The sequence below is a fragment of the Choloepus didactylus genome, chromosome 1, assembly GCF_015220235.1.
Source record: "Choloepus didactylus isolate mChoDid1 chromosome 1, mChoDid1.pri, whole genome shotgun sequence".
Taxonomy (NCBI): Eukaryota; Metazoa; Chordata; class Mammalia; order Pilosa; family Megalonychidae; genus Choloepus; species Choloepus didactylus.
Window position 1 is genome coordinate 183,759,528 of NC_051307.1, and position 15,164 is coordinate 183,774,691.

Consider the following 15,164-nt stretch of genomic DNA (forward strand, 5'->3'; position numbering starts at 1 on the left):
AGATAAAGGAATCTGAAAGAGAAAGAAGACATTGCCATGTGCGTTGCCATGTGATCACAAAACCAAGAAACCCCAGAGATTGCTGACCAGTCAGAAGATAACCAAACCTAGGAAGAAGCAAGCTTTGTAGCCTGTGAAAGAATTGATTGAGAAATCTTAACATAGTTTAAAGGAATGCTGATATTTATCATAGAAGATTAAAGGAATGCTGATGTTTATCATAGAACATATATTGAAGAGTACATTTGGAGCTGAAAGGCAATAAATTGATAACACACAAATACAGAACACTAAATGGTCATTTTCAACTTTCTCTGCCAACATTTTTCTTCTAGTTCCTTCTGCTAGATAGCCTACCCTTCTTTCTACTTTAGCTTTGAGTTGAACTATTTCTTATTTGCTCTGTTAATCTACCCACCCCACCTTGCCCTTGTCTTTTTTATCAGGGTTGTTCACATACCATACAACTATCTAAAGATCCAAAGTATATAATTGGTTGCCCATGATACCATCATACAGCTGTGCATCCATCACCACAATTAATTTTTTTTCAATTTTTAGAACATTTTCATTACTCCAAAAAAGAAATAAAGACAAAAAAAGTAAAATCAAATCCTCCAATACCCCTAACCACCATCACCCCTCCATTATTGATTCATAATTTTGTTATAGTACATTTGTTACCATTTGTGCTGGTTTGGATGTATTATGTCCACCAAAATGCCATGATCTTTGATGCAGTCTTGTGTGGGTAGGAAACATATTGGTGTTGATTGGGTTGGAGACAAAATTTTGATTGGATGTTTCCATGGAGATGTGATCACTCAACTGTGGGCGAGATCTTTCATTGGATAATTTCCTTGGAGGTGTGGCCCCACCCATTCAGCGTGAGCTTTGATTAGTTTACTGGAGTGCTATATAAGCTCAGACAGGAGCGAGCTTGCTATAGCCAAGAAGGACACTTTGAAGAATGCACAGGAGCAGAGAGAGCAGCTGGTAGCTGAGACAGACATTTTGAAGATGGCCGTTGGAAACTGATGCAGGCATCTTGGATAACGCCAATTTGAAACACAACCTGGATGCAAGCAGACACCAGCCACATGCCTTCCCAGCTAACAGAGGTCTTCCAGATGCCAATGGCCTTTCTCCAGTGAAGGTACCCTTTGTTGATGAACACTTTATGGCCTTAAGACTGTAACTGTAACCAAATATACCCTCTTTATAAATGCCAGTCCATTTCTGGTGTTTTGCATTCGGGCAGCATTAGCAAACTAGAACACTGTTGATGAAAGAATGTTAAAATACTAATAACTGTAATATATAGTTGGCAACAGGTATATATTTTTTCCCTATATGTCTCTCTATTATTAACTTCTAGTTATAGTGTCATACATTTCTTCTAGTTTGTGAGAGAGATTTCTAATATCTGTATAGTTAATCATGGACATTGTCCACCACAAGATTCACTGTTTTATACATTCCCATCTTTTAACCTCCAACTTTCCTTCTGGTGACATACATGACTCTGAGCTTACCCTTTACACCACCTTCACACACCTTTTGGCACTGTTAAGTTATTCTCACAACATGCTACAATCACTCCTGTCCATTTCCAAATGTTTTAAGTTCATGCTAGTTGAACATTTTGCTCATAATAAGCAATAACTCCTCATTCTTTAGCCTCACTCTATATCCTGGTAACTTAGATTTCATGCCTATGAGTTTACATATTATAATTAGTTCATATCAGTGAGACCATGCAATATATCCCTTTATGTGTCTGTCTTATTTCACTCAACATTGTGCCCTTAAGGTTTCTTCATCAACCCCTTTCTTTTCATCCTAAGTAAGTAATCGTTTGTTCCCTGTATAGTCACGTATTTATGTATTCAGCACCATCACCACTATATATATAAGGACATCTCCATTTCTTCCACAAAGAAGGAGGAAGGGTCAAAGAAGGCAAAGAGACAAAAAGAAAAGAGAAAGAGAGAGAGAAAAAAAGCAAGAACAACAACAAAATGACAGCTATAAAGCAACAGAAGGATAGATAGCTTAACCTAAAGTAGAATAAAGAGTCAAACAACGTCACCAATGCCAGGAGTACCATATCCTTCCCATATTCCCTGCCCTCCCCCCATATGCTTTTAGCTTTAGTATATTGCTTTTGTTACATTAAAGGAAGCATAATACAATGTTTCCATTAATTATAGTCTCTAGTTTGCATAGATTGTATTTTCCCGCCAGTTCCACCCTATTTTTAACACCTTGCAATCGTTGAGTACCCTAGGTTTCCCTGGGTTACACAGTTCCAGTCTTTATCCTTTGTCTTTTGTTCTGGTGTCCCACATGGTCCCAGCCTTCCTCTTTCAATCATATTCACAGTCATCTTTGTTCAGTTTACTTACATTGCTGTGCTACTATCTCCCAAAATTGTTTTCCAAACCTCTCACTGATGTCTTTTCCTTTCTGTCTGCAGTGCTCCCTTTAGTGTTTCCTGTAGAGCAGGTGTCTTGTTCACAAACTCTGTCATTGTCTGTTTCTCTGAGAATACTTTAAGCTCTCCCTCATATTTGAAGGACAGTTTTGCCGGACATAGGATTCTTGGTTGGTGGTTTTTCTCTTTCAGTATCTTAAATATATCACCCCACTTCCTTCTTGCCTCCATGGTTTCTGTTGAGAAATCTGCACATAGTCTTATCAAACTTCCTTTGTATGTGCTGGATTGCTTTTCTCTTGCTGCTTTCAAGATTCTCTCTTTATCTTTGACGTTTGGTAATCTGATTATTAAGTGTCTTGGCGTAGGCCTATTCATATCTATTCTGTTTGGGGTACGCTGCACTTCTTGGATCCATAGTTTTATGTCTTTCATAAGAGATGGGAAATTTTCATTGATTATTTCTTCTGCTCCTTTTCCCTTCTCTTCTCCTTCTGGGACACCGATGACACGTACATTCTTGCTTTTTGTTTTGTCTTTAAATTCCAGAAGACATTGCTCATATTTTTCCATTCTTTTCTCTATCTGTTCTTTTGTGTGTAGGCTTTCAGGTGCCTTGTTCTCCAGTTCCTGAGTGTTTTCTTCTGCCTCTTGAGATCTGCTGTTGTATGTTTCCATTGTGTCTTTCATCTCTTGTGTTGTGCCTTTCATTTCCATAGATTCTGCCAGTTGGTTTTATGAACTTTCAATTTCTACCATATGTATCCCCATTGGTTTTCATTATACGGTTCATCTCTTTTACAACATCTTCCCTAAACTTTTTGAATTGATTGAGTATTAGTTGTTTAAATTCCTGTATCTCAGTTGAAGTGTAAGTTTATTCCTTTGACTGGGCCATAACTTCATTTTTCTTAGTGTAGGTTGTCGTTTTCTGTTGTCTGTGCATGGTTTCCTTGGTTACCCCAGTCAGGTTTTCCCAGAGCAAAACAGGCTCCGGTCCCAGAAGGAAGAACTAGTCAGTATCTGGTTTCCCTGAGGGTGTGTCTTAGAAAATTGGTACACCCTGTGACGCCTTGGATCACTGTGCTTTTCCGCCCAGCAGGTGGCGCCTTTCAGCCTGTAACTCCAGACTGGTGTAAGGAGGTGTGGCCTGTGGCTGTTTTCCCCTAGGCTCTGGGGTCTGGTTCTGAATGGATGGCAGGTAGTACAGCGGGGCCCCACTCCTTTCCTCTGAGGAAGATAGACCCCCTAGGGAGAGGTCATTACCATTTCAGTGGTCTCTCTCTCTGCCTGTGCTGCCTCCACCCTTGTCTGGGTCAGAGCACTGGGAACTGAAAATGGCTGAAGCTTTCTCCACTGAGCGGAAACAGGGACAGAAAGCCCCCTTCAGGGTCAGTCCGCAGCCACCCCCTGGCTCTCCAATGTCAGTCTTCACCCACAGCCTCTGTCTGCTTGTTGGGGATTCGTATTGAGTAGTCCACACTTGTTAATTGAAACCCCAGTTGGAGCTCAGTTGAGCTGTATTCGCTTGCTCAGAGAGAGCTGCTGTCTGGCTCCACAAGGCTTTGCAGCTCAGGCCATGGGGGAAGGGGCTCCCAGTTTGGATCCGCAGATTTTACTTACAGATTTTATGCTGTGATGTCTGGCATTCCTCCCAATTCAGGTTGGTGTATGATGAGTGGATGGTCACGTTTGTCCTCCCACAGTTATTCCAGATTATTTACTAGTTGTTCCTGGTTGTTTATTAGTTGTTCTAGGGGGACTAACTAGTTTTCACTCCTCTCTGTGCCACCATCTTAGCTCTCCCACCCTTTTCTTTTGTTGGACCTATGCCTGCTGCACCTCTGCCCTTGCGATTCCCTTTTGCTTCTGGCTCATCTCGTCATTTGTGTATGCTTTTCCTTCGAGCTCTCTAGGTGGAATTGGACTTTCTTAATATTCTTTTCCTCTCTTTTCCATTTTCTTGGTACTTGCCCCTCTTTTTTTTTTTTTAATCTTCATTTTACTGAGATATATTCACATACCACGCAGTCATACAAAACAAATCGTACTTTCGATTGTTTACAGTACCATTACATAGTTGTACATTCATCACCTAAATCAATCCCTGACACCTTCATTAGCACACACACAAAAATAACAAGAATAATAATTAGAGTGAAAAAGAGCAATTGAAGTAAAAAAGAACACTGGGTACCTTTGTCTGTTTGTTTCCTTCCCCTATTTTTCTACTCATCCATCCATAAACTAGACAAAGTGGAGTGTGGTCCTTATGGCTTTCCCAATCCCATTGTCACCCCTCATAAGCTACATTTTTATATAACTGTCTTCGAGATTCATGGGTTCTGGGTTGTAGTTTGATAGTTTCAGGTATCCACCACCAGCTACCCCAATTCTTTAGAACCTAAAAAGGGTTGTCTAAAGTGTGCATAAGAGTGCCCACCAGAGTGACCTCTCGGCTCCTTTTGGAATCTCTCTACCACTGAAGCTTATTTCATTTCCTTTCACATCCCCCTTTTGGTCAAGAAGATGTTCTTCTTCCCACGATGCCAGGTCTACATTCCTCCCCGGGAGTACTTGCCCCTCTTTTTGAAAATTATCTTTTAGTCTCGCTGCCTTTGAATAAGATTTTGGTAACACCACTGGAGATCACTTATCTTTCTTCTGCCCTGGGAAATTTTCTCATTATTTGTTTCAGTATCTTAATATGTATCCCCTTCCCTATTCACTAAAATTTTAGCATAGGACCCTGTTCCGGTTTGCTAATGCTGCCATTATGCAAAATACCAGAAATGGATTGACTTTTATAAAAGGGGTTTATTTGGTTACACAGTTACAGTCTTAAGACCATAAAGTGTCCAGCAATTGGGTACCTTCACTGGAGGATGGCCAATGGCATCCGGAAAATCTCTGTTAGCTGGGAAGGCAAGTGGCTGGCATCTGCTCTGGAGTTCTGGTTTCAAAAGGGCTTTCTCCCAGGATGTTCCTCTCTACGCTGCAGTTTCTCTAGAGCAAACTCTGAGCTAGCATAAGTCTGCTTTCAATGGCCATCTCCAAAATGTCTCTCTCAGTTGCTGTCCAAATGTCACTCACAGCTGCTCTGAGTTCCTTTTGTTTGTTAGCTCTTTTATATGGCTCCACTGATTTAATTCAGCGGACCCACCCTGAGTGGGTAGGGTAACACCTCCATGGAAATTACGCAATCAAAGGTCTTTCCCACAGTTGATTGAGTCATATCTCCATGGAAGCGCTTAATCAATAGGTTCCAACCTTATCAACACTAATAGTGTCTGCCCCCACAAGATTGCATCAGAGAACATGGCATTTTGGGAGACATAACGCATTCAAACTGGCACAGACCCATCTAGTTGTTTAACAAGCCAGAGAGCAGAAGCAATACCTAGAGTAGTAGTCCTAACCCTTCTTTTCAAAATTATGGTTTTCACGGGGAGGGAAGGAGGTTGTATTTTGTCACACACACATGCTGTGTTGTTGAATTCAAAGCAGACTTTCACTAGTCTAAAGGAAGTCAACGTGCTACATCTTTAAGTGTTGTAAACTAAGAATGTTTATTTTTTATTCACTACTTCTCTCTTTCTTCCATTGTATTGTCCTTTATAATTCTTTACCCCAACAATATAGATGTCAACTATAGTTTGCTTTAAATGGAATGTGCTAGTAGAGTCCTTGAAATCAGCTTCGTAGAACATTGTTAAATTTAAAATTGCCTATCAGGACACGGAGATAGCTCTTTTAATGCAGAATTACTTGTAATGGGATTTGTGGCTATCATTTCTTTTGAATACGCACTTGATTCTTCTTAAAGATGACCCTTTGCCATTGGCATGAGTATTTAGAGCTTGCATTTCTGAAATTGAAAGTTTGGTTTTCTGAAGGTGCTAATATGTTTTGCTTTTTACAGGTGAAAATATATATAAGCTTTATATATTTGAATTTATTTGATTAGTTTCTTTAAGACAGATTTGTCAACTTTTTGAACTTCCATTGATTACAAGTTGTCTTTTTAGTTCAGAGTAATGGACCTCCCGGCAACTACTCTAGGAATATAAGTCTCTTTAAGATATTGATTATAGCATCTGAAAATTTATAAATGTTATGATGAAAAGTTTTCAGAAATGGATGCTTAGTATTATACATGAAATTTATAGGATCACATATTCAAATGAAGAAAAATTATAAAGTGCTGTAATCTATAGCAAAACTGACCAATATGAATATGTGGGTTTATCAAACAAATGTGTAATTGGTGTTTCTTTACCTGTAAAAAGGTTTCAACATAGAATTCCTTAAATTACAAGCCTCCCTTATGGCAGCTCAAATATGATTTATGACATCTGTTTCTGTGTAACTTATAGCATCATGAGAAGCCTGGAAATTCAAGGCCACAATTTGTTAATATTAATCATTTTATGGTAGAAAACATACAAATGAAGAAATGTAAATTGTTGCTTTTAAGACTGTTTGTTACTGAAAACTACAAAGCAAAATAGAATCACAGGTATTCTCAAAAGTTTGACCACTGCCCAGTGTTATACATGCATATATTAAGTAGATCTAAATATCTGAATAACTTTCTCCGTGCCTTTTTAAATTTTAAATAACCTTGTTTTTTACAGCAGAATTTTACCAAACTTTCAACTTTTTTTAAAATTCAGCAGGACCATTCATAAACATTTTTATTATGTCAATCAATTGATTTTTTTGTTGTTGTTTTTAGGTAAAATCTGTAAAAACTGGGTCAGTGTTTTGGACAGTATGCTGCTGCTTATCCTATTTCTATATGGTAAGATTTCATATTTGAATCTGTATGAGGTCTAACAAGTCTTTGGCAGTTGAACCAGTTCCTCCTCTTCTTACTGTCTTCTCATCCAGGGCTAGTTCTCCACTTCCTTTCTCCTGAAGTCTAGATTTTGATTTTGTTGGACATGTCCTCTTTTTTTTTTACTATCTTCTTTTCCCCCACACCATCCTGGCTCCTTTGTGGGCTTGCGTTTTGGAGAGGGGGCCCTGATACTCAACCCCTCAAATACAGTAATTGCAGCATGTGAAACAAATATAGAACTTTCAAACAATCATAACAGCTTTTTAATGACATTTACACCTAGGCTTAAAGTTTTAATATTATTTTTCTGTAGTTCCTACCTTTAGTGTTTTCAGTTACTCTTACAAAGGAAAATATTTTCCAATTAGTGGTAGCAGGAAATTTGGTTTGCCAAATCTTGAGCATAGACTTATGTTCAGATTAAGTAGGTTGTTGCTTAAAACTCAAATGATTTTAAATATAGTACTAAAAATTTGTTTTTCACATACTGGAATTAACTAAGTAATTTGCCTGATGGTAAATTAATCTGTGTTTTTGGCAGTCATCATCTACTCATGTATTGAAGTGAACCTAGAGCAGAGAAATAAGAGCACCTGATAGTCTTGGTGAAAAAGATAACCCAAATGAAGATTGACTAGAGAGACTAAGGGAATAAAAGAGAAGGTTGTAGAAAAAATGTTCTTCTGGATCCATTCTGCTCTTTTTCCAAATTCTTTAAAGTAAATGAAGGATGAAACTCTTAACATGAATTTGTATGGGCCAGGGAATTTTTACATAAAGTAAAAGCCCTGTAGTGAAAGATTGTGTATATGACCAGTAAGTACCTCTTGATACTTAACATCAAATTCACTTTCAAATTGCTCCAATTTTTCTTTGCTCCTTACTGGATAAAGTAGCTAAGGTAGCACATTAGAATTATTGCTTGATTTTCAAAACTCTAGCAGTTCCTTAGAGTCATTACCTAAATAACAGTCACATCCTCTAGGATAACCTGTAAACTACTTTCATAATTTTTTTTCAATAGATTATTTAAGATTGAGATTTAATTTTACCTCTTCCTTCTCCTGACTCTCTTTTCCACATCACAGTCTACCTGGTAGTCTTGTGCTAAAAATTAATGTTAATCTGAGTTAACTTTTTTTCTTTTTCGACAGATGTCTTAGAATTTGTGCATCCAGATTATCTGTGGCCCTTTTAAAGTGGTTGGATCCTGCAGGACATATGCTATTTCACTAAATAATAGCAGATACTATTTTAGGCATATTTTGGAAATAACCAGAAATCCTTCAGTTAGGACCGGTGCTCAGTGAAGATAACATTATTTTGGAGGAAAAGAGTAGCATGTGACTGAAGCAGTAAACTGATGTTTTTGTGTGCATATTGAACTATTAAAGCACATCCAAGAACTTTGTTCTTGATAAGACATTATTCCTTATTATTAAACGTACTAAAATATAAATCCCTGTCATTGAATATGCTAAAAACATTAATAAATCCTGTTGTTTAAGAGTGAACGAGCTTTATAATCTTTATTAATTTAGACCCACACAGCCTCAGGTATTCTGATTAAATAGGATTATTTTGCTAAAACAGTAACATGGGATATTGCTTTGAAATTCATGTGTAAGAAATAATTTATGCCAGCATAGCCCTGTTTTTTTTTTGTTTTTGTTTTTGTTTTGAGACTCTCAAAGCATGTCTAGATCATCTGAATTATTTCTTTAGTTCAGTTGAAAATTCATTGTTCTTATTCTTAGTAAAATTGCTTACAGTATATTTATCATCAAAAAATGAGTGAAATAAAAGCCATTTTTCTTTAAAAATTTTATGGGATGTATCTTAAAACTCCTTTTTTTCATTACAGTCTTTTTTGCTTGTCACTTAACAAATGATGACATTCTTACTTTTCTTATTTCTTATTTCTAATCTAATTTGAAATTTTCTCCAGTTAATGTAGGAAAGCATACTGGATATATGGGAGCATATTTTTCTTTAGTTGATTATCAATAAAAATAAGAAGAAATAGGTTATAGGCTATATTAAAGCCATATAATGGCTATACATAAAGTTCATCTATAAGTGTCTTACAAAATGGCTAAAATTCCTAGTGTTTTTACATTTGCTCATTATATGTTTAAATTGTCATGTCAAGCAAAATTTATTTAAAAAATAAAAATATGAGCCATTTAACAGCATTTCTTTCCTCATAGGTCTCTGCTTGGGGTGGTTATGTGTTTATCATCAACCTTATTCCTCTGCATGTATTTGTGTTGTTACTGATGCAGAGATACAGCAAAAGAGTCTATATAGGTGAGTGATTTGAATTTTGAATCTGTCAACTAAGAGATGTTTCATATACATTATTTCCATTGAACGTGCATTTCTGTTTCACAAGTATTATACATGAAATAGTAAAAATAATCATCTTTATTTTGCTTTTTTATATAAATTTTTATTCTAGCAACATATATACTACCTAAAATTTCTCCTTTTAACCACATTCAGATATATAATCCAGTGCTGTAATTACATTCACAATGTCGTGCAACCTATCACCACCATCCATTACCAAAACTTTAATGAACAATCCATATAGTAACTCTGTATAATTTAAGCATTAACTCACCATTCCCTACCCCAGCCTCATCCCCTAGTGACTTATGTTCTAGAGAGAATCTTTAAGTTTGCTTATTCTAATTATGTGAGATCAGTGAGGTCATAAAATTTTTGTCTTTCTGTGTCTGGCTTATTTCACTTAATGTGGTGTCTTCAAGATTCATCCATTTTTATGGCTGAATAATATCCCATTGTATGTATATACTACATTTTATTTATCCATTGGTTGGTTGATGGACACTTGGGTTGTTTCCATTTTGGCGATTGTGAATAATGCTACTATGAACTTCAGTGTACAAATACCTGTTGGAGTTTCTGCTTTCATCTTTTGGGTATATTCCTAGAAGTGGGATTGCCAGATCATGCGGCAATTCTATATACTTAACTTTCTGAGGAACTCCCAAACTGTTTTTCATAGAGGCTATACTATATTTACATTTCCACCAACAATGAATGAGTATTCCTATTTCTCCACATCCTCTCCCACTTGTAATTTTCCATTGTTTTAATAGTAGCCATTCTAGTATTTTGCTTTTTATATTAATGAGGTTAAGGTGTTTTACAGAAGTGCTTTGTTTATTTTGTTTTGTTTTGCTTTTGCAGAAATCAGGCTAGGTTTAGTATTTGTCAGCCATTTTCTTTTATTTTGGGGAATGGAGATTTTTATCATAAAAATCATTCACATTTGTCATATCACATTATTTAAATTTAACTTAATCACTTTTAAGAAATTAAGCATTCTCAGAGTAAACATTTTCACAAACTTGAAAACTGTTATATATATTATACAAAATAAACCAAGTCTGTTTTTCTCTAGAAAATTTTTATTTTCTCTACAGAACTTAAAACAAGTCTTATGAAAGGATATTTACTATCCTTTATGTCTCATCTTAGAGGTCATTTTCCATGATAGAGACAAACCTTTTATGGGTGGTCACCTTAATTGGAGAGAAATTGTGATCTGAAATCAGTGCCTTAGTAAAGTAAAAGAATTCCATTATCATGTTGTTGGAAACCATAAGCATAAAGATAAAGCCTACTTATTTGAATAGAAGTTAAAAAAAAAATAGTGTCTTTGACAGTTTGGCAGTTCCTCAAAAAGTTAAACATAGAGTTACCATGTGACCTACCAATTCCCCTCCTAGGTATATACCCAGGAGAACTGGAAATATATGTTCACACAAAAACTTGTAAACTTGTATATGAATGTTCATAGCAGCATTATTCACAATAGTCAAAAAGTGAAGACATCTCAAATGTCCATCCACTAATGAATGGATAAACAAAATGTGGTGTATCCATACAATGGAATAGTATTATTATTCAGTTCCTGTCCTGATCACTTACTAGCTGTGTAACTTTGAACAAATATTTAATTTTTCTGTGTTTTAATGTCCTCATGGGTCAAGTAGAAATAAAACATAGTTCTTCACAGAATTATGAGGAAAAATGAGCTAATAAAGGAAAGATGCTTATCACAGGGCTAACACAAAGTGCAATTTAAGTGCTTGTTTCTGTTGCTGATGTTAAAGTTATGAAGAGAGAAAAAGAGTTCCAGAGGCTGAGAGAGGTGACTATAATGACTGAGGGGATAAAAGCCCAGTGTGGATCTAAGGATTGATTTTTTTTTTTTTTTTTTTTAATTTTAAAACTTAGTTTAAGATGATAAATTTATATAATTGGAAAGTCAAATATTGCCACAAGTTTTCTGACAAAATCGGCAGCTCCTATCCTGTAACTGGTTCTCTTCCTAATTTCTCATTCTGAAGGCACCTACTACCGTTTTTTTTTGTTTTTTCTGTTGTGTGTGTGTGTATGTGTCTTTTTTAACCACTAATGTACTTTATACTCCTATTACTTGAATTTTTTTTTCAGTTTTAGATGTCAGCTATTGTTCTGTTTTCTCTACCATTTTAGATTTTAACTGCTATCTATCAATTTCTACATACACACACGTATATACATAATACAGTTTCCTATCTTTCTGTTCCCAGATATATTTGACATTTCAAAATTTATAGCTTTAACAGATTTAAAAAAAAAACAAAATCTAGTAACTGTTTAAACAAATAAAAATGGAACCAAATCTTATTTTTTTTAAATTGATAAAATTATACTTTGTTTTAGTAGTATCCCTTGGAAAACATTAGAAAGAGTTCTTTTTTTATGGACTAAAGGTCAGAAATAGTCCCACATGTAGTTCTATAACTATAGGTAGAACCATATATTAGTTATGATGTTGGATCTTTATTTGTACTAATACTTAACCACCTATATTACCATGGTCCATTCTACAACCGTGGGAAAGTCTCTGTCATGGAAAGTAGAGTTGGGAGTATTGTGAAATAACTAAAACTACAGCAGCCTACTGAGGTGGGGACATGAGTTAATTGACGAATAGAAGAGAAGCAACGTTTCAGATCTTACACCTAACCAGTACTGCTTAGAGGGTAATTTATATAAGAAATTTACCTGCGTTTTACAGTAAAATTTTAAATGAGAACTCAAGTATGAAAACTTCACAGTTAAACATAGAATAGAATTGGTTTTTCTCAAATAAAAGCTGCAAACTAGCTGAGAATTCAAAAAGCAATATAAAAGTATTGTTTCCTTACTACAGAAATGTATTTTTTAAATTGCTGTTATCTTATGGATTAGAAATGTTCAATATGAAAGTAATATCTTCACCTTTTACAGTAATCAATGGTTGTAAGTAATAGAACATTTTAAAAACCTTTTAATTAGTAACTTTTTGTTTATTTAAAAATAATTCGCCCTTTAAGAATATAGTAAAACAGGCTATGGGGGCAAGAAAAGTAAATATCTGTGTGAAATAATTTCAGTGTTTGACAGATGACACACCATGGTACAAGTGTTTAGTAGTTTCTCATAACTTCTTTACTCGGATTTTATCTCATATAACAGATGTCTGTCTTTATGGTCCTGGGCCCTGTTAAAATCATTCTGTAATGCATGTTCTTGATTATTTTGCAATATAGCCAGATTCTACTACCAGAAAGTATTTGGGAAAACACTCCAGTGTTATTAATGGTTTTCGGTATATCATTCAACTAAAATGGTTTTCGTCTAAAGTATTAAAAGCAAAAAAGGGCTGTACAGTTTTATTTTTGTGGCATATAAATAGCCTATAGATGAAATATGTTATTTACTAGGATTAAATGTGTCCTAAAATATGATTTTCCTTCACTATCTAGAATATTCACTTTAGAGATTATTTGGGGTGGGAAGAGGGAAATGACCTCAAATGCACACTTGAAGGAAAGATGCTGTTGCTTCTGCTGCCTGCATTGTTAACATGATTCATTATTTAGTTTGTAAAAATTAATCTTCTAATAGCTTCTTTCATAAAGACTCAAGATATTTAGAGCAAGGATCTTATCTATGATTTAGCAGTAATTAATGATCTGATCAAAAGGCTTTTTTTTTTCCTCAGTAAGTAGAAAGAATTTTCATGTTCTACAAACTAAAAAGATGCAATAAATCATTTAGTCTTATCTAGAAGAATAGACCTGAGTGAGGTTTCCTTTAAGTGTCTGTTCTTGTTGAGAATCGTGTGTGTCATAGTTCAAAGATTTGACGGATCTGTAGTGTTATTAGTTAAATAAATTTAGAAGCCTACTTAGAGTAGTGTTTTACATTAAGGAAAAGATTTGTTGAGAAGGACAAATCATTTAATTTTTTAGCAGTAATAAGACTTGTGATTCCGTGTGGTTTAAATTTTTTATTATGTTATTGTTTCACTGTATTAGTTTATGAGTAAATTATGTTTGGTAATAATTGTTCTATTACTGCTTCTTGACATGTTAGATATTACCACATAGTTCTAGAAATTACCAAGGAGCATTATCTGATATTTTAAGTTACGTAAAAGTTGTATATATTCCATGCGTTTTTTACGTAGTTCTCACGCACACACATACACACACACACACACACACACACACACACACGCTGTATATTTTTGTTTCATTGTCCTTGGACATTATCTCACTAACCATTTTTTGTTTTTTTCTGCTAATACTATCTATGATTTCATTTTAGATAGCAGTACAAGGTATATTTACTATTTTAAAATGTGATTAAGTAGGTTTCTTTCTACACAGGTGTTTTGAACTGGTTATGTGTCTTAGTTTGCCAGGTCTACTATAACAAAATACCATGAGCTAGTTGGCTTAAACAATAGGAATTTATTGGCTCATCATGTGGAGTCTAGAAGTCTAAAATCAAGGTATCAGCAGGACATGCCTTCTCCAAAGTCTGAAGCATGCCCTGGTGGTGACTTGCTGGAAATCAGTCTCTGCTTCTGATTTACATGGCCATTTGTCTCCTTTTGTGGCTTGTACTTCATGTCCAAACTTCCTTTGCTTGTAAGTCATGCCAGACTAACATCCACCTTGATTCAGTTTGGCCTTAATATTTAATTAATACTAAATTAAGATCAAAGATTTTAATAGGATCTTCAAAGACTGTGGGTTAGGACTTGAACTGGTCTTTGTGGAGGACTTTTTTGAATCTACCACATCATTCTTGCTGGCTTTTACAACTCTGAAGCTTATAAAATACCAGTTTCAGTGACTCATTCTCTGCATAGTTTATTATGAGCAGTATCCTTGGAAAAGAAAAATTATTTTTCTCATAATGTATGCCTGTTAAATTAATCAGTTTCTCTTCGCTGGTCAAGAATCAGTTCTTATGTTTCTTAAAGAATCTTTAATTCATGAAAGTTTCTTACCATTCTTTATTCTACTTATTTACCAGGGCTCATGGTAATCAAAAGTGATCATGAAGAAGTAAAGTATCTTCATTAATCAAAGGCTTCTACATTCTTACAAGGCTCTAAACATTTTTGTTAATAATAAAACAAAATTTTTTGCCTCTCTTTTCATAGTCTAGTTAATTGGCTATTAATATAAGGGGTTTTATGTTTTGTTTTGTTTTGTTTTGCCTTGTTTTTTTTCTTTTCCATTTTGGAGGCTGAATTACCTCTGATAGGAGGTCTTCAAAGTGTTTCCCCACTGTGTTTCTTTTGATTAAAACTATTTTCTTCGAGAGAGAGATTGAATAACAAAGGAGTATGTCTTTAAATATCAACTAGGAAATAAAGCAATTCAGAAATGCTAATGTAATTTCAATAGTGGATCATTGTTATTGGGAACGTAGTATTTCATTTAAGAAATCTTTTCTAACTTTAAATAAAAGGAAGTATAACCATAATTTTAAAGTATCAAGAGTTCTATTAATACAAGT

The 15,164-nt window shown here is 35.0% G+C and overlaps 1 protein-coding gene across 3 annotated transcripts in view; it reads left to right on the forward strand.

Moving 5' to 3' along the window:
• STT3B (STT3 oligosaccharyltransferase complex catalytic subunit B) overlaps nucleotides 1–15,164 on the forward strand; it is a 151,147-nt gene that overhangs the window by 96,545 nt on the left and 39,438 nt on the right. For all 3 annotated transcript variants that reach the window (XM_037846456.1, XM_037846469.1, XM_037846463.1), the window contains exons 4-5: nucleotides 7,176–7,241; nucleotides 9,491–9,590. In XM_037846456.1, the coding sequence (XP_037702384.1) occupies nucleotides 7,176–7,241; nucleotides 9,491–9,590 (166 nt within the window). The remainder of the gene's footprint in view (nucleotides 1–7,175; nucleotides 7,242–9,490; nucleotides 9,591–15,164) is intronic.